Here is a 22,161-nt window from a genome sequence, read left to right as displayed (position 1 = left end):
AAGCCGCTCAAGACACCATGCTAGGTACTAAAGTAATCAATTTACAGCGGATAAAAACTCTAGTCCTAGGCATTAACCAGAGATTAACCACGACGCCCTCAGCTTTCCGTAAGCGAGAGGCCCACAACCCTACGAAACTGGGAGAATTCAACATAACTAATGGACCTCACCACATGTGCCAAATCGACAAGCTGGACCGTCAGTAAACGCGATTCCCAGCTGCGCAAGCAAAGGTAGATACGCAAACCAAAAGGCAAGGAACAACGACCTGGAATGTGTGCTTTATGGGCTATACAACTGTCAAAGACCACGTCAACGACATCATCAGTGCTCTTCTATAGCTCAGAGGAGGCACATCCGACTATTTCTGCCAGTTTGATCGAATAATATCCAAGCATTGCAGCTCTAAGATCTTGCTGCTATCGTGGGGCTTCCCTATGCCCACAATACTTGCGTCCTTTGCTCTTGAAAGCTCTACCTTACCTAACTTCTAGATGGCGTGGAATGTGGCTTCCACGGAGACGTCAGTCAGCCATGGCATGTCACGACCTTGCTCGACTGAGCAGAGGATCACGTTTTATTGCTCTTATTTTGTTGCAATAAATTCCATCGCTGGAGGATTACTGACCGTTGACCAACCCCCGATCCTCGATCTTTGTCTCTGGTCGCGAGCTTATCGACTTGGCCTACCTTTGACAAGTTAGGTTAACAATAAAGATTTCGTTTCGTAACACGTAGCCAAATCCCATAGTCAGATGCTAGAGATGCTTACTTGTCGTACCAGTCGCCCATTACGTCGGATGAGTGAGCCCACGGCGCGCTCGTTCGTCAGAGTCCCACCACACATTAGCCCAACACTTCGAGATTGTCGCAATACAGACTAATTTATCTGCTTCTCTGATGCCTGTTGCTATGGGCGCCTTCATTTTGAGTCATTTTTCGACATGTATTGATAAGTATCCTCTTGCTATTGTGCTCGACTGCCTCTGTCGGGGACATCATGATGAGAAAAAGCAACTCCGTAATTCTCTTCGGCCAAGTCTGTTTGCCGGTGATAAGTCAATTGAGGCTCGTTCAGCTTTGTTCAGTGCTTCTTGTCGTCTTATATCTCATCCACAGGAAAGAGTAGATGCCAAAGGCATGGGCCACTGGCTCAGGACTCCGGACTGTATTCGCCATGACGGTTGCTAGTATCTAGACGCTCGAACAGAAGCCACTGCTACTGACTGGAACAAAATCCTTTTCCCTTTTGTTTGGCCGTGGCATCTCCGGCATCCCCGATATTGCAACAGATGCTATGCTTGGCCGATGGTCATCTCATCGTTTTGATATCAAGCTGACCGAGTCATGGCCCGGAATTGAGCATGGTGCGCCCAGGTTGGCCGCAAGCGTTCACTATTTCGCAATCTCTTTAAAGAGATCCCCTGCCGGGGCTTGATGTGTCTATCAAGTCACCTTCGTTCATCGACATGAGTTGCATCCTGTGGTATTGGCCAATATCTTTCTCCTTGTGGGCCGAGAACTGAATCATCAATGGCACCGCAACTGAATGAATGACGGAGGCGATGAAAGTAGAAATTATTCACGGCTTGAAGGCCGATGTTGATAATTCTCTTTGGTACCAGATAGTATATCATAGAAAAGCTAGCTTTCGCGCACGTGTAAATTTGCTGCCAGGTTGACCGCGAATTGGATTCACATACTCTGAAGAATTCCATCGAGACCTGCCGTCAGGCAGAATGCTCTCTGGGTGGCCAACTCCGGCTCAGTCTCAACGCCAACGACCCTCTAAAACTCATCCACTGGTTCATAACATAACCTGAAATGGCCTATCTCTAAACTGCTTTGGAGTATGCAGCTCGCAAAGCCCAGGCCACTCCGATTCCTTCTAATTGCCTATAAGCCGATGGATCGCGATGCCAGCGCATCCCCAAGAGATGCCAACCTCGTAGAGATAAGAGCCTCTTCCAGAAGGCCTAGAGTGACGGGATAAAGACTCAGCGGCTAGGACGACATGGGCTCGGTCGGACCAGAAGATGAATGGGGGCGAATGATACCAGCATAAGCACCTAAAGGAACTGTCGCCGTAGGCACAGAGGTCCCAGAGGTCCCAGAGGAACAGGACTTCAGTGTGGAAAGCGAGCAAACACTAGAGTGGATTTATCATGACATCAAGGTAGGTATCGCCCTCTAACGCATATGTTGAGAGAGGAGGAAGTGCTGATTGAACAACAATGTCATTCATGAGTTAATTGCGGCACATCACTGTCGTCGCTGAAATACAATGGCGGGAATTCCCTTGACCAAGATTTCGTGCTTGCATTCGCACCTTTGTCGATGACTCATTCTCCATCGGTATACTCTCGTCTTGAAGCCGTCACTCTAACCTCGGCCAGATGGCATAGTTGAGACGCCTATCACGAAATGGGGTTATCTCGTCCTGCCTGGTCACTTCGGTGAGCCTCTGTAATACGACTACCACTACGGCGAAGGTAGATCTGATGATCCTAAAACGTGGAATATGCCGGTTAACTCACGGCAATCCTGCCGCCTTCTGAGCGCGCCTACGTTGCGACCATCGTTTCTAGGGGAAAGACAGGCCTGGGGACGTGGAACGCTGGATATGTATCGCACGCTTCTCCTCGCTTTTCCAATTTCCTGTCAGTTCTCCTCGATTGCCTACGTTAGAGTACTTAGCGGTTTAGGTACTTGCTTGCACATGTCCACGACCCACTTCTCTAAAGGGCCATCCGGTAGTTCCAGTGACATCGCAGAAACGCAAGTCCCATGATGAAGGTCAGTAACTAGCCCAAAGATGGTGCTTTGAGGACATTGTCGTGCTCACAATGAAGGGCTATCTTCATTTTACTTCAGTATGAGTTCTCTTGAGGGTAATAATATCCTTTAACATATAATCCTGAGATCGGATATAAAGCCGGGGCATTGAGGTGGAGAGGCAAGTCAGGGTTATTCATCACCAACGACAATAATAGGCAGTAACTGGTTCTCTAGGAACCTTGCAGCTGTTTTATACTAACTGATCCACCATTTATATGGGATTTCTTCATCTGTGCTTTTTCCTGACTTCGCCTGTGTCTTGACCACCTGGACCCTACCTCCCAACACCACAAGCAACCCTACGACGTACATGCACCGTACATGCACTCTATATGATAATTCGAAGGGTTCGGGCCCAGACAGGGGCAGGGCAGATGATGATGCAGGCGATGTGGGCCAATTCTCCGTGACAAGGCTGATCACTGATGAGTATGGTCGTATGTTGATCAACAGAGTCTTTTCTTGATAAAAGTAGTGATGATGAAAGTGGTGATGGTGAAAATTATGTAAATGACGATAAATACTCCGAAGAACCGGTGAAATGCAGGGTTGTTGGTGCGGAAAGGAGGTCCAGGGGCGAGAAGTGATGTTTTGTGGTCATGATGATGATGAAGTTGCTCGCAGCATCATAACAAGGTGGAGATCACGTGTGTAGGGTCACGTGCATCTCCTCGCTCCCAGTCTCGCTTCTTCTTCGTCTAGGGTAGTCAAACAGGAATCCCTTCCGCAAAGCTCAAACATCAGGCTGAGGATACAGCCCCAAGTAAACTCTCGTCTCGTGTGTAGTAAATTAGAAGATGGCATCTCCCTGGATTGTCACCAGTATAAATGGCGGATTTGGAAAATATTGGACCGGTTGGGCTTGTACTGAGGATCAGAAAGTGTCCTGGGCTATAGCGGAGTTGTGGGGTGCGTTGAAGACAGGTGCTTCCATAACGTGACCTCACCACTGAGATAAGTGACTCATTTGACGTAGGAAGCGATAACGACAGCGAAAAAGGTTCTCAGAGACATAAAAGATCCAGATGCACGAATTTATTCATATATTTTTACCAAATAGAAGTGTCGTCTACTGTACGCTTATGCTTCCTCACATCAGTGTGGCTCGGAAGGTACCTGGCCCCGGCGCAATTAGGGAGATTGTGCACAGACAACAGAAACCCCCGCCTGCGTCTGATTAGCTGCACATGAGTAAACAATGCATTCATATTCATTCCACATCCCCCCCATTTTCCTCCTTCCTGCTTCACCGTTATTCTTCAGGTTATTCTCGTCAACGGCCTTATTTTTGACGATTTACAACGCACGTTGCTCAAGTGAACAACGTCTTGACTTGTCTTTGTTTCCTTTTTTTCTCTCTGGCCTGCTCTTGCCGACCAACCCATGGCGATCCAATGCGATGCGCATCGCTTTGATTCATCAGTTGTTGCCCAGGGGTTGATGCACTGGCTGCATGGGCAACTTGGCCATCATTCCTTGGAGAGACCTTCACATGACTTGCCACACGCTCCATTGATACTATTGCTATTACTATTCGTGACTTGATTGATAGCTTCAACAGGAACCATGCATCTCGACTCGACATCGCCCCGACGACGCCACTGAACAAAACGCGTCGACTGCTCACGATCATCCGCGCCGACCGGCACCGGAGCCACACTGATACATAGCCCCGACAGCCAGCCCCAACACGGCACGGACGACGCATCCCTGCGCTGCCAACAGGAGCCAATCATTGCATGGTCGCCCGGTAACAGGCGTAAGGTTGTTTTGTTTACAAGCGTATGGCGCGCAGGCTGTAGAGCGTCTGGACCATGGCCTGTCAACGAAGTAGGAGTTTTTGATTCCTCAACGACCGTCAATGTCACCATCTTCAACTTCTTCCCGAATTTTGGCGTCCCCACGATAAGCGCCCTTTTGTTGAAGAGTCTTCAAGCTGAAAATGGCTAAACGAAAGCGCGGGCGCTCGCGTCAGTGCCAACGTCAACCAACGAGAGCCCCTCCCACATCCGCGACGTCTGGGAACATCGAGCCCACCCCTGTCTCTGCGCTTGTCCAGTCAGCTGGGCCAGCTAGTCTGGTCGAAGCATTCCGATTGCAGGCACAATTCCAGGCGACTGCTCGAGAGATTGTCGCGGAGTCGATTTGCAAGGAGACAGCGCAGCTTCACATTGACTACCTCGAATAGCGCGCCACCATGGCGCGTCATTCTGGGTCTGGCTACACTCTTCAGCCAGCCTCTTTGGGAACCATTTCTTCTCCCAGCTAGCTACTGGATAAGCTCAGCCTGTTCCGCACGTGTTGCAACGTTGCAGTTCACTCTGTTTATGCACATGGTTGCCCAAAGCGATGTCGAGCCCAGGCAGTGACTTTGATCTTGCAACTCCACTCGCAAGTTTGACAAGCTTAAGTGATAGAAGTGCTTTAAAGTATCCGGACGACTTTAAGTTAGAGGTGGTTCGCCATTTTGACTCAAGCATCAAGGAACAGGAGTACCAAGTTAAAGTCGCGGCTCTTGTTGATGGTTTGCCTTCCAATTGAGGATCCATCGTTAACAGTCGCAAGGCGCAGCATTGCGACAATCGGCCTTTCCACTCTTATTTGATATGCTGACACTCGTCGATCCGGCCGACGGTGATATGACTGATAGCTTTATCTCGTATAAAGTGGCATCGCTAATCAGGGAGGCCCTCGTCGGAGGGTCGTCGGAGGGTCCGACGCCAAACTTCCGCCACATCGCGGGGAAGCGGGATTGTGCCTGGGGCCGTCCTTTGAAGATAGGAATCATATCTGTAACATAACTTGAACGCTACCTTGTTGCTTTGATCACCTATGTTCATCGCTATCGACTGGTGCACGCACATGTTTGTCGAGCAGTGATATCGCCAAGTTCCTAGCCCCTCATGGATGTCAAGTTTGACCTGCGCCCAGAGCTTCTGGGCTATCGATGGGCCCAGCTCAGGGACCATGAGTACGCCGGGCCAATGTTGACGGCGCTCGCCGTGGTCCTGGTGACCTATGTGCTTTACAATGTACGTTTTCTCTGTCACCACCCCCATGGTTTGAGCCGGCCCTGATCTTTTGCAGTTTTTGTACGCTACCGACATACCTCATATCAAGGGCCTACCAGAGATTCCTGGTGCCGTCCCGGTGCTGGGACACCTTCTCCAGCTTGGTGAAGATCATGCCAGTACATGCGAGAAGTGGTGGCGTCAGTACAACCACTCTGTTTTCCAGATCAAGCTTGGAAACACCAGGGCCGTCGTGGTCAACTCATTTGAGGACTGCAAGAAGATGCTTCTCGGCAACCAGAATGCCGTCATTGACCGTCCAAAGCTCTACACCTTCCATGGCGTCATCAGCAGCACTCAGGGCTTCACCATCGGGTCCTCTCCTTGGGACGACTCTTGCAGGAAGAAGCGCAAGGCAGCCGGCACCGCACTGGGAAGACCCGCTCTGAAGAGCTACTATCCCATGTTTGACCTCGAGAGCTACTGCATCCTGAGGGATATGCAAAAAGACTCAAGAAATGGCGAGATTGAGATCGACGTCCGGCCTTATATCCAGCGGTACGCGCTCAACACCACCCTGACCCTCTGCTACGGCATCCGAATGGACGCTGTCTACGACAATTTGCTCCGCGAAATCCTGCACGTGGGATCCGCCATCTCACTGCTGCGAAGTGCGTCCGAGAACCTGCAAGACTACGTCCCCATCCTACGATACTTGCCCAACAACGAAAAGAATGCTCGGTCCAAGGAGCTTCGAGAACGGCGTGACGCCTATTTGAACCTGCTTCTTGACAAGGTCCGCGACATGATCAAGAAAGGGACGGACAAGCCCTGCATCTCGGCCGCCATCCTGAAGGATCAGGAGACCAAGCTGACGGGTGTCGAGGTCTCATCCATCTGCCTCTCTCTGGTTTCGGGTGGATTCGAGACCATCCCGGGGACTCTGACTTCCTGCATCGGCTCGCTTTCGACAAAGGAGGGTCAGCTCTGGCAGGACCGGGCTTATGAGGACATCAAGCGCCACTACCCTGACGTACGGGATGCCTGGACCAGATGCTACGTGGAGGAAAAGATCCCATACATCAATGCCATCATCAAGGAAGCTGGTCGATACTACACCGTCAGCTCCATGAGTCTCCCTCGCAAGACAGTCACCGAAGTCAACTGGAATGGTGCAATCATCCCTCCCAAGACCATGATTCTCATCAATGCGCAGGCTGGCAACCATGGTAAGTTCGCCTGGACAATTCACCGAGCCACAACAAGTGAAGCTGACGCAGTTCCTTAGACGTTGATCATTTCGGACCCGACGGTGGAAAGTTTAACCCTGAGAGATGGCTGAAGAGCCTGGATCCGCCCACCGAGGCAGAGAGCGTCGGGCTTGCCCATCTGAGCTTCGGAACTGGCTCTCGTGCTTGCTCCGGCCAATACATTGCATCTCGCCTTTTGTATGCGGCTCTAGTCCGGCTGCTGTCTTCATACAAGATTGTCGCCAGCGAGGAGATGCCACCCAACACCGATTACGTCGAGTACAACCAGTTCAAGACAGCACTGGTGGCGATTCCCCGTGAGTTCAAGGTGAAGCTCATTCCAAGGGACACAGCCATGACGGCCGAATGTCTAAGAGCGGCTGAAGAAAGGACAAAGGAGTACTATAAGGAGTAAGGAGGAAGAACGGAGGGATCTCTGCTGGATGACCATGGGACCAAGACGAGAAAGGATTTGACAAGATGTGGGAAGGACCGCTGTGTTTGAGGTAGTTCTAACTATAAACTGGGATGAAATAACTAGAAAAAAGGACCTTCGAGCAGGAGATCTTCAGACTCTGTAGAACCGTGACAAATGCCTCAGTTGAATCATCGGCCTCCCCGACAGCCACAATCTCGGCAGCTCATACATAAACCCCGAGACCGCCCGGCCCTCGACTACAACTTCTCGCCAACCAATTAATCTGCACCCTTTATATAATTAAGCCGCCTGTCACAAAATAATGGCCTCACTCAACATCGCACAACTCTTTAGCGTCAAGGGCCATGTCGCAATTGTCACAGGTGCCAGCAGTGGGCTGGGTTTTATGATCAGCAAGGTGCGCTCTGTAACACACAGCGCTTGTTTTGATTCTGTAGCAGCTTACCGGTGATGGCAGGGTCTCGTGGTGAATGGGGCCAGAGTCTATGTGGTGGCTCTACCCTCGGAGCCTATCCAAGAAAAGGTGGCCGAGCTTAACGAACTGGGTCAATCCTCGGGAGGAGTTGCATTTGGGCAAGTTACCCCTCGATACATAAATATCAACATGCGACTTATCCATCTCTAGCGTACCATGCGACGTGTCGTCCAAGCGGGATATCCAGGAGCTTGCGGACTACATTAACCACCGGGAGAGCCACCTCGACATTCTCGTCTCAAATGCCGGTATCCGACGAGATCCCCTGGTTCAGTGTGACGTGCTGACGGCGCCTCTTCCGGAGCTACAGGGGTCCATGTGGTCATCGGTAGACACAGACTGGGCCGACACGTTTTCTGTCAACACCACAGCGCACTACTTTCTCTCCGTAGCCCTACTGCCGTTGCTCTCTGCTGCATCACAACTTGACCTAGGCAACAATCAGCTCGGAAGAAGCCAAGGTCGCGGTGTCATTATTATGACGAGTTCCTGCGCCAGCATGCACAATGCTACAAATGTGGACCTCACAAGTTACGCCACGAGCAAAGCAGCTACTGACCATCTAGTCAGGCTGCTGGCAGCAAAGTTCAGCAGGTTCTATGTCCGAGTGACGGGCATCAACCCAGGATGTGCGTCTGACTAGCCCTTCGACGGATATCATGCCTGTAAAACCGACCCTTGCTAATCTGACCCAGTCGTTCCGAGCAACATGAACCCAGTCGGGCAAGAAGGAAACATGTTCAGTGCATTGTTTGACCAGGTCCCTGCAAAACGGGCAGGGAAGGAAGAGGACATTGCTGGCGCGGTGCTCTATCTCGCCAGCCGAGCTGGGGTAGGTTCTTGCAACGCTGAGACTGAACATAGGGCATGATGTTGACGGTTTACAGTCATACGTCGATGGAGTTTCGCTGTGTGTCGATGGGGGACGCATTCTGCTGGCTAATGGTCAAAGGTAGACCTCGCTCTGGTGTCAAGGACTAGCACTATCATTGAGGTAGAAGTATAAACAATGCGAATCAAGTCGCCTCCGATACATAACAGGTGACATGTTCGTTTTCCATGTGCATGCTACCTACAATCTAGTGGAGAAGGACTCCTGGTTATGGTTTAGCAGGTTGGGCCCTCCCTGCCTGGCGTATCGGCACTTCCGACGCCCTGCCAACCTTATCAATGGCCCCCTGAAGGCTATGATTGGGAGACCATCACTATTATTCAGCTCAAAGCAACTTTCACTTAGGACTACAGAGTACAGCCAGAGTATAGCTGGAGCATTATTTTGCCGTTATCTTTCAGCCCGTTCAAGATGTCTATCGTATCACTTGCAGACACATCCCTGTGAGTAGTTCCCCAGCTTCAAGTACTAAGTAGATATCATTATCAATCAGGGGCCTTATGTCTCGGTCCTTACACTGAGTTTTGGCTCCCTCCCTTGCCCCTCACCTTCTCTCTCACGCAACTGGGCTAACGATTGAAGCTAGTGACTCGGATATCACCCTCGACAAGATAGAAGAGCTTGCCAGTAGGCTTAGCATACGACTCGGCCATGGCCAAGATGCCAAAGATTACTTGCTACTTTTACAGTCCTTCGAAGAAGTGATGAAGCAGGTTGACCAGATGCCGGATTATACTCACCCTGATCTCCAGGCTCAGCCCGTCTTGGGGAGCCGTCGATTCTGGAAACCAACGGCCGAGGAGAACCCCTTTAATGCTTGGAGTCATCGATGCAGCCTCGTCTCAGCAAAGCCAGATAGCCAACTTCTTGGCGGCCTGACTGTTGCTGTCAAGGACAACATCTCAGTCGGTGGGCTGCCAACGACTCTCGGGACCCTTTCCTCCCTATTTTCTGATGACGGGACGTATCCGGTCTCGGAAATAGATTCTACAGTGGTCTCTAGAATCCTCAGGGCCGGCGCTGAAATCAAAGGGACATCTACTTGCGAGAGCTTCTGTGCATCTCCCTTGTCATTCACCTCAGCAACTGGCCCCGTCCACAATCCTCTTCTCCATGGGTATACCGCTGGTGGCAGCAGCAGTGGGTCCAGCGCTCTTGTTGCTGCACATGCCTTGGCCCGTAGCCGACACGGAAGTTGGGGCAGCACGGCGCAGATAGCCATAGGAAGTGACCAGGCTGGATCAGTCCGTATCCCTGCTTCCTTCAACGGCATCTACGGCCTGAAGCCTACGTTTGGCTTGGTGCCATACACTGGCGCGACGTCCATGTCACCAATGATCGATCATCTAGGACCTCTCGCATCTAATCTCAACGACATTGCCGCGTTGCTCGAGGTTATGGCTGGGTACGATGGCTTCGATCCTCGGATGACGCCTGAATCACCTCTGTGCCATCAGGTCAAGAGATACTCTCGGATCTTGACAGACTTCCGAGCGACGCTGGGTGTGGTCCCGAGAGACTCTCCTCCGCTACGAGTCGGTCTGTTGAGCGAATCCTTTCTTATGCCTGGTATCGCCCCCGCAGTTCGAGACACAGTCCTTGAAGCTGCCAGTCTCTACTTCCGAGCTGCGGGTGCAACTGTCGTGGACGTATCAGTACCCATGCACCTTGACGGCCCTGTTATCTGGACAGCATCGACAAGGCCGTCTATGTCTGAATGGATGTGCAAGGGAAAGACGTCTGGACACCTCACTCACCTGCCACCCCATATCAAGTCTAGATGGCCTCCTACCCAGGACACATACCAACTGCTGACTTCATCTAACCCTGCCGTCGTCAACATTATCCTCAGCGGGCAACTTTCAGAGACTGAGCTTGAACCAGGGCTGGAGGCAAAGGCTCATCGAAAGGTCTTTGAGCTTCGAGCAGCCTACGATCGGGCCTTGGAAGACGTCGACGTCCTCGTAGCCCCGTGTGCACCAAGTGTCGCAATGCCCCATCCCGACCTGTCTACGGGTGGAGAAGGGCGATCAAACATCCTGGAGAAACTATCCATAGCCATCGGCTTGACGAGCAACACGTGTCCGTTCAACGTAACAGGGCATCCCTCACTGAGCGTACCATGTGGGTTTTCCAGCCCTCAAGACCAGCCGGGGATCCGACTGCCCATCGGCATGCAAATCATTGGACGACACTGGAATGATGAGCAGGTGATTACGGCAGCGGCATTGTTTGAATGGGGCCGTGACTTGAAGTCGATATAATTTTTTTGTTGTTTCTTCTACTATAAACAGCATGGATAGGAGGCGGAAGCTGGTGTTGATAACTACTAAGTTGGCCATCAAGACAGCTCTAGTCCCATTCAGCTCTCTTCTCAAAATACATGATAAATCAGCCTTTCAAGAAACTATCTATTGTCTTACCCATCCATTCCCTGTCAGCTGGGTTGGTTCCGATTCCTGCTAGATGCCCCCAGATGGAAGGTATCACGTTCAGTGTCGCGTCCTGGATCCAGCTCGACTCTTTTTGACTGGCCTCCCAACGGAAATATTGGTCCGTCTGGCAAGGCATCAGCAGCACGCGTGCCTTGATCTGAGCTAGAGCGGCTTGGAGCGAACTCGAGCCGCTCAGGACCGTAATATCGCCCCTCTGCCACATGCCCAACTGGGCGAGAAGGTCATCAGGCCCCCAGGAATAGTAGCTAGTGACAGCCATACTCGAATCCCACGCCTTCTGTGTTTCGTAGCCCATAGATTTGTATTCCTCTTGCTCGAACCACTCGGCGCTGGTCAGCCAGGCCGAGTAGGCCTTTCCAAAAGCGCCAAGTCCTCGAAGCGGTGGCGAATCTGGTGAACGAGTCTTGTCCATATAGTCACACGAGTTCACGAGAGCTGCTTTTGGACCCTCCAAGAATTGGTGATTATGCCGACTGGTTCTCGCAGAGGAACATATGATTATGGCGTTTGCAATGAACTCTGGGTGCATCATGGCCCAGTAGTACGTGCATTGCCCACCCATGGAGAATCCCAATACAGCATCAAGAGACTGGATGCCGAGATGGTGAAGCAAGTCTCGCTGGGCTCGCACGCAGTCACGATAGTCGACGGATCGTGGAAATCCCTGCGTGTTGGATGGGCTTGACGACTCTCCATTTCCAAACAGGGCTACGACAATGATCCGATGGCTCTGCAAGGCGCCGTTGGAGAAGCTGAGTGTTGACTGTAGCCGTCCACGAAAACAAGTGATGATTAGGGCCGTTTTGTGAGCCTTTGGATTCAGGTCAAGGTAGGCCAGCCGCGTAGAAGCCAGCTGAGTCCCGTCCTCAAAGACAAAGCCTTTGATCTCAAAGTGTTGAACTTGAGGCTCTGGTTGGGCGGACATGGCGCTTGGATACTCTGCTGTGTTGTTGTGGCCTCGAATAACTTGACCTGGATCACCATTTATTGCACTGGGGTTTATCTCTGTCGGAACGTCCGATCTTTGATTGGGGTTTATGCCTGGCTATGTAACCCTGCCCTCCAGTAAGAAAGGCACGAAAAGACCACATAAGCCTAAATAGGCTCCGACTACTAGCATAAAATTTTAGTAGGTGGTATAGAGTTCAAGTGGAAATAGCTAGAAAGTGGTGCAACTTGGCAGAACGGGAGCTCTAGGTCGAGCACCTCTTGGGAGATCGGCAACGGTTCGGTCCAAGTTTACCCATGCATCTCCTGTGCCGATATGCCTTGTGTGAATGAGTCGGAGAGTCCGATACACCCTCGGTTGCTGCTTGTTGCAAACAACGGGCCCTGGATTGGATATAATTGTTAGATCCAAAGGTCAGAGCAAGCCAAATTCTAATTACCATCTTTCAGGAAGTCAAATCACGATACAAGCACTAACACATGGTCAAGACCGTGCCACACCCTTACTCCCCCCACGAGAACCTTGCATTTCCTTCAGCCCAACATGTCACCAAACGGACAAGCATTTCTTCTTGACCCAGACGCCCCTGAGGGCCCTACACGATATCCCCACGCACGCATTGCACCAGCCTCAAACCACCGGACTCTTTACATCTCTGGCATGGCGTGCCGCCGTCCGTATGGTACCTGGGAGGGAGTGACGGAGAACGCCGACGGAACACGCACTCTGGACATTCGCAAGCAGACGGCTGCCGTCCTCAAAAACATCGACGACATTATTAAGGGAGCTACGGAAGGCAAGGGGGGCATCCACAATGTCATTGACGCTGTGGTATATATCTTGGACATGGGGAATCACTACGCAGGTATGAATGAGGAATGGAACAAAGTGTTTGCTTCTCGGGCCAGCGCACCAGCCCGGGCGACCATCGGGGTGAAGGAGTTGCCAGATCCGCGGCTGATTGTGGAGGTCAAAGCTGTCGCTGTAGTTGAGATTTAGAGTTCCCAAGGTCTACTTAATCGAGGTGAGGGTTCAGGTGTTGCTCGAGTACAGTAATGGCGATGGCTCAGTAGAGTCTTGACGCTTCCCGTGTTCTTTGTGATAGTGCCTTGTCCGCTTTCTTCCAGGGCGGAAAAGCCGACCATCCGTTAGTGGACCCTTTGGCCCAGGGTATACAGTAGCAATCTCTTGATGACAGGTCTGATTTGTTTATCTCCGATCTCCGGCCTGCCGGCCCAGTCCTGACTCATGGCAGAAGCTGCCCCTGTTTATTAGCAGCACTGTGCCCCTAAAACCGCATCGCCTGGGAGTAGGCCCTTGAAACTCTCCACCAAATGACGAATCGAAGGATGACTATCTAACCAGATATTTATCTATATGTTGCCATCAATCCACCACACGGTTCTTCGCAGTAACTTCAAGATTGCCATCAGTTCCGCCACCGGAGCAGAGCCATGTCGATATTAGGGTACGTAGTGGAAGAAGCAGTCTAGAGGGGCCTTGGTGCTTCGGATCTAAACTAAAAGCAAGCAGACCAAGCTTGCATGGGGTAATCTAGTTACAATAATACATCTAGGCAGTGAGGGTCCAGCAACAGGAGCTGATATCGAGATGTCGAAATTTGGAGCTTAATCCGAGCTTAGCCGGAAGGGGTGGGAATGCGGGGAAAAGAAAAACCACCGAGATAAGTTATCAGGGTTACTTCGACCCTGGCATCCAACTTCTATCTACAGTCTTTATCCGGCTCGCTCACCTGGAACTCCCACAACCCCTCTTCTGGCTACCCCATCTCCCCTGCCGCGGCGCCATCGCAGTAAGATGCCGCCGCAAAGCGCTACGGGCCAGGCAAGAACCTCTTGCTCTCGATGCCATAAACGGAAGAAGAGGTGCGATCGGGGCTTGCCACAATGCGAGAACTGTCGGCGAGCCTTTATCGCCTGCAGCTTCTTGAACGATGATCGGAATACTGCCTCGTATCCTATAGCGTAAGGAGTAACGTGCAATCATATGCTGGTGTGCCGACTGACCCTGGATGTCTGCAGCTACGTGCGCGAACTTGAGAATCGAGTCCAGGACCTGGAGAAGAATCTCTCCTACCTTCGACGCACATCGCCTCAGACGGGAGCAGGTGAACACCTGTCGGAAAGTGCCGTGACACACGCAGTAACAGCCGTCCAAGTGACCCCAAGCGCGGTTCCCACCGGAAGTGATGTCACAGCTGCTCATGGGCAGGACTGCGTGCAAGATCTGCCTCTGCAGGCCCAGGATGGGGAATGGAGTGGTCTGGCAATGCCATCGGAAGACGCCATACTCCCGGCCCTTCCCAGTCCTCCACAGACGTTGGACGGAGAACTAAAGCACCTTTCACTAGAAGCCACAGCCGAGCGACATCTGGGTTCTTCTTCTGGCCTCTCCTTCGCAAAGCTCACTCAGACAGTGCTCCGGAGGCTGACGCCGGATAGAGCCGACTTCGTGTTTGGTAACGATGGAGATCAAGACATGCTGGCACGCCTCAATATTGTCTCGCCGTCAGATCTCCTAAACTCGCCCATGTTTGACAATCTGGGAGTGTCCATGCCGTGCGACCCAGCGTGGGTGAACGACTTTGTCTTCAACGACATCACAGAGCCAGATCATCACCTGGCCAACCTGAGCATTCCAACAGACCAGTCACATATCAACAGCCTCGTCGACTTTTACTTTGCTCACTCGCACACTCTCTACCCTGTTGTTGATCGTACCGAAGTCCTGTCGACTCTTCGCTGCGTCCGTGAAGAGCCGCAATCGTCTTGGGCCCAGTCGCCGCTGTGCTTGTTCAGGATATGGATGGTGCTGGCGATTGGGTCAACAGCATACTGCTCTATATCTCTGGCTGACGAGTCCGAGTCGATGCTGTACTATAACAAAGCCCTTACGTATTTTGAGTCAGCTCTTGGGCTCGGGGATATGGTAAGTTCTACTACACCTCCTAGGTCCACATCCGACTCACCCTTTGTCTAGGCTGCTTTGGAAGTCATTATCTTACAGGTGTCCTACTCTTTCTTCAACCAGCTTGGGCCGAGTAAGCTAGTACCCTTATACAGCATACCAGAGTGGCTGACAAGATAGATACCTGGTTTCTCGTGGGAATGGCCACCCGGATCGCTCTCGGCATGGGCCTCCAATCGTCCTCATCTTGCGAGGGGCTACCCTTCGACGTGATTGAGAAGCGCAAGCGAGTGTTTTTCTCACTCTATATGATGGATCGGTGAGTCTGAAACTGTGAGTTTTCAGGTGAGAAAATTCTCAACTCTGGGGTACTACAGCGTGGTTTCAACGGCCCTCGGTCGACCATTTGCAGTCCACGACGACGATATTGATATACTGGTATGTGAAAGATCGGAGACGCATCCCCTTAGTATACTTGTTTGTGACCTTGCTCTGAGAAAACAACAGCCATTCGCGCCAGTTGATGATGAAAATATAAAGCCCGATGGGATCCGGCCACAGACATCTCTCAACCCTTCAATCATGGCCATTCCTCTCCATATCCTGGTCCTGCGGAGGATCTCCAGCAAGATCAACAGACGAGTCTATTCCAACCCGGACACGCCTCGGCTGACGCTTGTTGAACGAGAAGAGATCATCCGGTCTCTCCACAAGGAGCTTATCCAATGGCGTCGAGACATGCCGTTCCCTCTGCCCAAGGTCGACGCCCAGGTGCCACATCTGACGAGCACCTGGTATGATTTCAACTACTATACCCACCTTGCCATGCTCTATCGGCCAACACCCCTGTTCCCTACTCTCGATCAGACCCGGATCAAAACACTTGCAGAGGCAGCATCCTTGTCGATCCGGCATGCCTCTAGTATGCACCAGCAAGGCAGATTTGCATTCAACTGGCTAAACTTTCTCGCCTTATATACTTCTACGATCTCGCTTGTCTATTCCGTCACTGCACAGCCAGATGACCTCTGCAAGGTTCTAGAAGAGACAAGGGCAACCGACGACTTGCGCCTCTCGATCGAGCTGTTTGATACTCTGGGGATCAAGTTTGTAACGGCGAGGAAGATCAAGGCCATTTTCAGTAAGATTGTAGAGAAGTACGAGGATTATCCGACTACATAGTAATACATGGTATATGCTATTGCTTAATTTTGTACCATATGGACAGGCCTGGTCAGGCTTCAAGTTGTTTGACCAGGCGATAGATGTTGCCCTTCCAGGGACAACACGTTGGTTTACACGGGGAACTAGGGCGGGGGCAATGGAGGTGAAGGGGTTTGTTCAGCAGATGGATCCATAATGAGTGCCTTGTAAGCCGTCTAGGTCAACCCTCTTTGATAAGCAGTATCGTGACATCATGGTGTCCTGACTCTACAGCGGCGCTCCAGGATACCGTTCGCTGGAGTCACTCAAACCCCGCATTGGTGGAGTCTGACAACGCCGTTATCTGATACCCCAGTCAAGGACTGCTAGAGTGTCGGAGCGTCCGACGTACCCTTATCGCGTGGGTCCGTGTCCTGGACCACCGACTCATCACGGCATGGTATTCACTCACTGGTTTCGGGTAGTCATCGCATCTTCCCCGCAAAGGCGAATCGGAGCTGCAATTGGTGGTTGTCATGCTGTGTTGCCCGTTGTGTTATCAACTTACCCCGCTAAGATGTTCCCCGGCACCACCAAATCTAGCCCCTAAAGTGTTGAACCTCCGATCGTTCCAACTCTGCCGGTAAAGTCCAAGTCAGGCCTCTCATCTTCAGGGCTTCGGACGACTAACGATACTGTCTGGCACCGGCGAGATTGCAATGTCCAGAATCCAGAACAGGACTGTGGGGAGATCCCTATACACCCCGATGTGGACTTTTATGTTAGCATGGGCCCGCGGCTTGGAGCCGACTTGACAATGATCTGGCAAGTTAACTAAAGACAAAACTTTCATCTCGTGATAGGAGGCGCACATACTGTTAAATATCTGGGGCCTGTCTCGACAAGTATGGTATACTTTCTTTTCCTCAATAGAGCCAACTCCTTGAACCACTGAGGAGCCATAGCCAACCAGCTGTTTCCGACGTTTATTTATAACCGCTTTCTTTGCCACTATGTTGTCTTGTGCATGGTGCAGTCAAACAGGGATTCGTTCTGTCGTGTTTTGTAATGTCAACAACAGCGACTGAGAAAGAGACGCGGTTGCACACTTTGATGGCCTTCTTGAAAGCGCTGATTGCACTTTGATTAAATGGGGTGTATGTTGAAGCTTCTGGTAAAGTGATACGAATGGCAAAATACAATATAGGTATCATGCAGCATGCTGCCCTCCTGAAGAGCTACATAACGCTGACTGCTTCGTAGGGCTCGTCGTTATGCTATCCTTTGCCTGGTGCCATCTCTATTATCATTAGCTGCTAGCCCGGCACCAACTCAAAGGCAGATGAGTGCTGTCTTTTACGGTGTTTTACAGCATTGGGTTTTGATGTTGCTGTGTTTCTCTTCATGTGTTCTTTGATCATGTGTATGACGAATACGTCATTGAAAAAGTAGAATAGAGTGCTGTCTTTTCTCGTTGAGAAGCCAAAAGCCATGGCTTCATATGGAGAAGATAGAGAGCACATAACGTTATGGGAGTCTGATGCAAAGTTGCTTTGTGAAAAACCCTAATTAAGATAATGATACACATTGCTACTGCTTCTAGCCAACTTGGTAACATCATCAAGCTCACCTCAGGAAAAAGGAAGCACCGGATCATCCATCCTTCAAATCAGCCCAAATCCCAGGGCAGCTTTCCCTTCTTCAGACACTTGGGAAAAGCCGGTATATCCCTTGAGCTTGGACTCGTCCGTCTCTACACCCGTACAGTCTGGGGGCGACCGGCCGGTGAGAGCTGCTTCGAGCTGCTCTTTGATATAGCGTTTGTTAATAGGAGTAGTCGGGCATGAGGCTATGTAGACCACGCTGGCATCTTGATCACCGAGTTGGTCGGGATCCACGGCATGGCACATCTGGGCATCGTTAGCTTCTCCATTCCACAGTGGGCAGCAGACCAGCCTGGTAATTCCCTACATCAGTATGCCACCAGACAGTGTCGCCTGGCTTCATGTCCGGAATATACGAAAGACATTCCTTCAAGCGTAGGTGGGGATGTGAGCTTGGGCTTAGCCGCTGGCTTTGTTCCTTGATGGTGCCTGGAAACCAGTGGGAATCCGGGTCAAACGTCCATTTCTCGGCATCCATCACGTCTTCTTGGTTGGGTGGGGGAGCGAAGAAAGGCCTCAGCATGAGATAGGCCACGGTTGCCTTGACCTCCGGGTAGAGCAGCAGGGTACCTTTTGTTGCGGATGTCTGCGTCAACGCCGTCCAGCCTTGGAACGAGCGGAAGACGACAGAATGCGCCTGGGCCTTGAACAGGAACTGGTCAGCGTTCTTGCGGACGTCAAGATCATACGGATCATGCAGCTCTGGGTGGCCCGAGAGGATTTCGCTGTAAACTTGGCGATACTGCGGATCCGCCCAACGGCATAGACTGCCGGCGTCGATGTGCGGTCCGAGTCCCAGAAAGCTCTGCCCTGGAGGCCGGATCCGGGCTGCATCGGTGTAGCTCAGGGGCTCGGGTGATGTCTCGCCCGACTTGTCGTGGTAGAGAGAGTTGAGGGCCCTCTGGACCAGGATGTGATTGGGATGGGTGCGGATTGCCACCTGGGTTGGGGAGTTGTAGACGTTGATTATGACACGAGACTCTGACGGCCAGCCTGGGATGGCGCCCTCGTTGTCTGTGAGAAAGGCCTTGAGGTCCTGGTACCGGTCAGTTGCCTCCTCTTCGCCGAGAACACCCCGGATCACGCAACAGCCGCTGGATTTCAAGATGGAACGCTGCTCATCCGACAGGCCCTCGCGGGAGATATTCTCCAGCTCCAGGACAGGGATGGCATCACTACCAAGCCTTGCCAGCCTCTCGGTGACGGCCTCGAGATCCTTGCAAACCCTCAGCCAGCTCTGTCGCAACGCATCTTGTCCATACTGCGCAATCACCTCGGCCTTGGCTGTGGCAGAGAGGGCGAATGTGTCCTCGGAGACGGTTTTGGGAGGTGTCAGGAACTCGCTCCAGGCTGGCCAGTTGCTGACTTTTCCAGGCATTGTTATCGGATTGTCACGTTGGGCTGCAAACAGATGATGGGGAGGATTAACCTGGTGTAGGTCTAGACAAGTCACGGGAAGATAGGGTGGTAGATGAGGCGTCACTATCGTCTTGTCTATATCAGGTTAATATACCAAGAGACAACACCATGCCTACTTCGCAAAGGATCGGCAAGGGGCGGAGGTGCCGATAGAATAAGCCCAATTCGATTGGTGTGGCCTAAACCGCATCGGATTCACCGCCCCCGCCTTGTTGGATCCTGGTTGCGTTTTGATAGGATAGATATCCGAAATCTAGCCTTCCCAGGACAAGCCCTACAATTCCTTTCTATGCTCCCTCAGAGTTGGATCGGTGGGAGAGGTGGGAGAGGGTTCTAGGCGGACTCGCCGATCTCTCTTCGGATAACCTGGGGAACAGTCGATATACCAGGATAATCTATCGGCCCCATCGATATCTTCCCCGATATCTTAGCCGATAAGATCCTTAGCTCGCTAGCGAGGTCATGAAGCGCACATTATAGCCTCGCAACGCGGGGATCGGGACTATAAGAAGCCAAGGCTGATCCATTGGTGGACCAGACATCAAAACTCCACTGGGAGACAGAACGTGGAACTGCAGACTGCTTGTGGAGAGACGTCTCAGTCACTTACATCCTCGTCCTCTCAACGCCGCCATTATGTTCGCCATGAGCAAGATGATGGCGCTCATCTGCCTCGTCGCAGCGCTGAACTGTGCAACCATCGGCTACGACGCAAGCATGATGTCCTCCCTTAACATCCTAGTTTGTACTCCCCTCCCTGTGCCTTCATCGATGCTAACCCGTTGTCTCAGTCCGAGTTCCAGACGCAGTTTGACATAGACACAAACCTCAAGGGCCTGTTGACTGCCGCTCAAAACCTTGGGTCCATCGTCACCGGGTTCTTCGTCGGTGCCCTAGTAGACAAGTATGGCCGCAAGATGGGCATCCTCATATCCTCCTGCCTCGTGCTCGTGTCTTGCGTCTTGCATTCCACGGCGACCACCAAGGCGCAGCTCTTCATCGGACGCATCATCGTGGGTATCGCAAAGTCAGTGGACATCGCGTCCGTACCGACCTACCTGGTCGAGCTTGCGCCACCCACGCGTCGAGGTTTCGTCGCTGGCCTGTACTGGGCGTGCTGGCTTCTCGGTGCCATCATATCCTCCGCTGTCGGCTACGGAGCTCGCAGCATTGCGGGATCTTGGTCGTGGCGTCTCATCTGCATCTGCATGGCCGGCCCTGCCCTGTCCTGCATCATCTGCCTCTTCTTTATCCCAGAGTCTCCTCGATGGCTGATCGCCCACGGTCGGGAACAAGAAGGCCTCAGCGTTCTCGCCAGGTTCCACGGAAGGGGAGACGCATCGAATCCCTTGGTCACTTCGCAGTTCAGGGAGATCAAGGAGACGATTACGTTTGAGCAGGAGAACCGGTTCGAGTCTTACAGGGCCTGGTGGAAGGCTTTCGTCGGGGCCAAGGAAAACCTCTACCGGGGCTTCATTCTCATGACCCTGGGCGTATTCGAGCAGACCATCGGCTCGAGCATCATTACCTTTTACCTGGGCAGCGTCCTCGACCTGGCGGGCATCACATCGGAGAAGGAGCAGTTCGCCATCAACGTCAGTCAAAACTGCGTCGCCTTCCTGTCTGCCCTGGTTGGTATCTGCTTCATCGACCGGGTCGGCAGGGTTCCCATGCTGGTGGCTGGCACTACCTTCTGTGCCGCCGTTCTCGCCACCATGGCTGGCCTGACTGCACGGGAGACGGACAATTCTGTCGGCCGTAATGGCATCATTGCCATGGTGTACCTCTTCCAGATCGGATACTCGTCTACATGGACGCCCTTGTCGTTCTCTTACTGCGCCGAGATCCTCAACTTTACCATCAGGGCCAAGGGCATGGGGTGGGTTTCTTCTTCCTTGCTCTACTTGACATGTCACTAACGAGCTTAACTATATGTAGTATCTACAGCGTGTTTACTTCATCAGCCGGTTTCTTCAATCAATACGTGATCCCCATCGGTCTGAGTGGCATTGGATGGAGGTGAGAATTGCCATACAGTCTATATTACAGGCCGAGTCAGCAAGACTAACAACGTCCAGGTTTTACATCGTCGGTACTGTCTGGAATGTTTTTGTTGCCGTGGTCATCTTCTTCACCTACATGGAGACACGTGGTCTCACACTGGAACAGATCGACCAGCGTTTCAAGGGTGTCCCCCGTGACCAGCTTGTCGATATCACGCAGGTCTATTATGGAGTGAAGCCTATTACAGAGGGAGAGTCGGAGAGCAATGCAAAGCTGGAAAGCAATGCACAGCAAGATGTGAAGAGCTCTGTCGAGCCCTCGCAAGCTTGACAACGAATAGGCCTAAGACAATGACGACGGCAACAAGCCCTGGCCATGAGTTTACTCATCGTACAGTACCAAGCATACGCCTTTAGCTTAACAGCCCAAGCATCTCCGGCGGACTCGACATGTTCTAATAGATTAGCTAGCTTTGTGGATATTTACTCCTGGGCTTATGGCCCTTCGTGCACCTTTTTATGTAATTCACGTGAAAAAGAAAAATGCTAGTAACTAAAGTCTTTTAGCTCAGTTATCCCATCAAGAGCCGGGCTTCAACTATAACAAAGAATGCATTTAACCTTACTCACAGCCTCATCTGTGACTACTTCATCAGGCATGCAATGATAGGCTGACGGCGACCCCTCTCAACAT

At 51.8% G+C, this 22,161-nt stretch overlaps 7 protein-coding genes across 7 annotated transcripts; 5 read left to right on the top strand and 2 right to left on the bottom strand.

Moving 5' to 3' along the window:
• Window positions 1-4,780: 4,780 nt before the first annotated feature.
• MRS44_017456 (uncharacterized protein) lies at window positions 4,781-5,026 on the top strand (the record flags this gene model as incomplete). The annotated part of the gene is made up of 1 exon (XM_065617822.1): window positions 4,781-5,026. One exon carries the CDS (start codon window positions 4,781-4,783, stop codon window positions 5,024-5,026), a length of 246 nt encoding a protein of 81 aa, XP_065473894.1.
• A 715-nt stretch (window positions 5,027-5,741) lies between these two features.
• On the top strand, window positions 5,742-11,169 carry MRS44_017455 (uncharacterized protein; the record flags this gene model as incomplete). Its single annotated transcript, XM_065617821.1, has 7 exons — window positions 5,742-5,870; window positions 5,926-7,078; window positions 7,138-7,510; window positions 8,164-8,642; window positions 8,709-8,845; window positions 8,901-8,965; window positions 9,492-11,169. The coding sequence occupies 7 exons, from the start codon at window positions 5,742-5,744 to the stop codon at window positions 11,167-11,169; spliced, it is 4,014 nt and encodes a 1,337-aa protein (XP_065473893.1).
• Window positions 11,170-11,296: 127 nt separating this feature from the next.
• Window positions 11,297-12,286, bottom strand: MRS44_017454 (uncharacterized protein; the record flags this gene model as incomplete). The annotated part of the gene is made up of 1 exon (XM_046271916.2): window positions 11,297-12,286. One exon carries the CDS (start codon window positions 12,284-12,286, stop codon window positions 11,297-11,299), a length of 990 nt encoding a protein of 329 aa, XP_046123585.2.
• A 567-nt stretch (window positions 12,287-12,853) lies between these two features.
• On the top strand, window positions 12,854-13,309 carry MRS44_017453 (uncharacterized protein; the record flags this gene model as incomplete). The annotated part of the gene is made up of 1 exon (XM_046273274.2): window positions 12,854-13,309. The coding sequence occupies one exon, from the start codon at window positions 12,854-12,856 to the stop codon at window positions 13,307-13,309; it is 456 nt and encodes a 151-aa protein (XP_046123584.2).
• Window positions 13,310-14,217: 908 nt separating this feature from the next.
• On the top strand, window positions 14,218-16,420 carry MRS44_017452 (uncharacterized protein; the record flags this gene model as incomplete). Its single annotated transcript, XM_065617820.1, has 6 exons — window positions 14,218-14,228; window positions 14,353-15,259; window positions 15,311-15,371; window positions 15,419-15,557; window positions 15,616-15,676; window positions 15,746-16,420. The coding sequence occupies 6 exons, from the start codon at window positions 14,218-14,220 to the stop codon at window positions 16,418-16,420; spliced, it is 1,854 nt and encodes a 617-aa protein (XP_065473892.1).
• Window positions 16,421-18,045: 1,625 nt separating this feature from the next.
• On the bottom strand, window positions 18,046-19,423 carry MRS44_017451 (uncharacterized protein; the record flags this gene model as incomplete). Its single annotated transcript, XM_046283244.2, has 2 exons — window positions 18,046-18,291; window positions 18,353-19,423. 2 exons carry the CDS (start codon window positions 19,421-19,423, stop codon window positions 18,046-18,048), a joined length of 1,317 nt encoding a protein of 438 aa, XP_046123582.2.
• A 677-nt stretch (window positions 19,424-20,100) lies between these two features.
• MRS44_017450 (uncharacterized protein) lies at window positions 20,101-21,798 on the top strand (the record flags this gene model as incomplete). The annotated part of the gene is made up of 4 exons (XM_046272458.2): window positions 20,101-20,205; window positions 20,256-21,343; window positions 21,403-21,483; window positions 21,543-21,798. The coding sequence occupies 4 exons, from the start codon at window positions 20,101-20,103 to the stop codon at window positions 21,796-21,798; spliced, it is 1,530 nt and encodes a 509-aa protein (XP_046123581.2).
• Window positions 21,799-22,161: the final 363 nt, after the last annotated feature.

The sequence above is a fragment of the Fusarium solani genome (assembly GCF_023522795.1).
Source record: "Fusarium solani strain SB1 chromosome Unknown bctg00000013, whole genome shotgun sequence".
Lineage (NCBI taxonomy): Eukaryota > Fungi > Ascomycota > Sordariomycetes > Hypocreales > Nectriaceae > Fusarium > Fusarium solani.
This window is presented reverse-complemented; position numbering and strand designations above follow the sequence as displayed.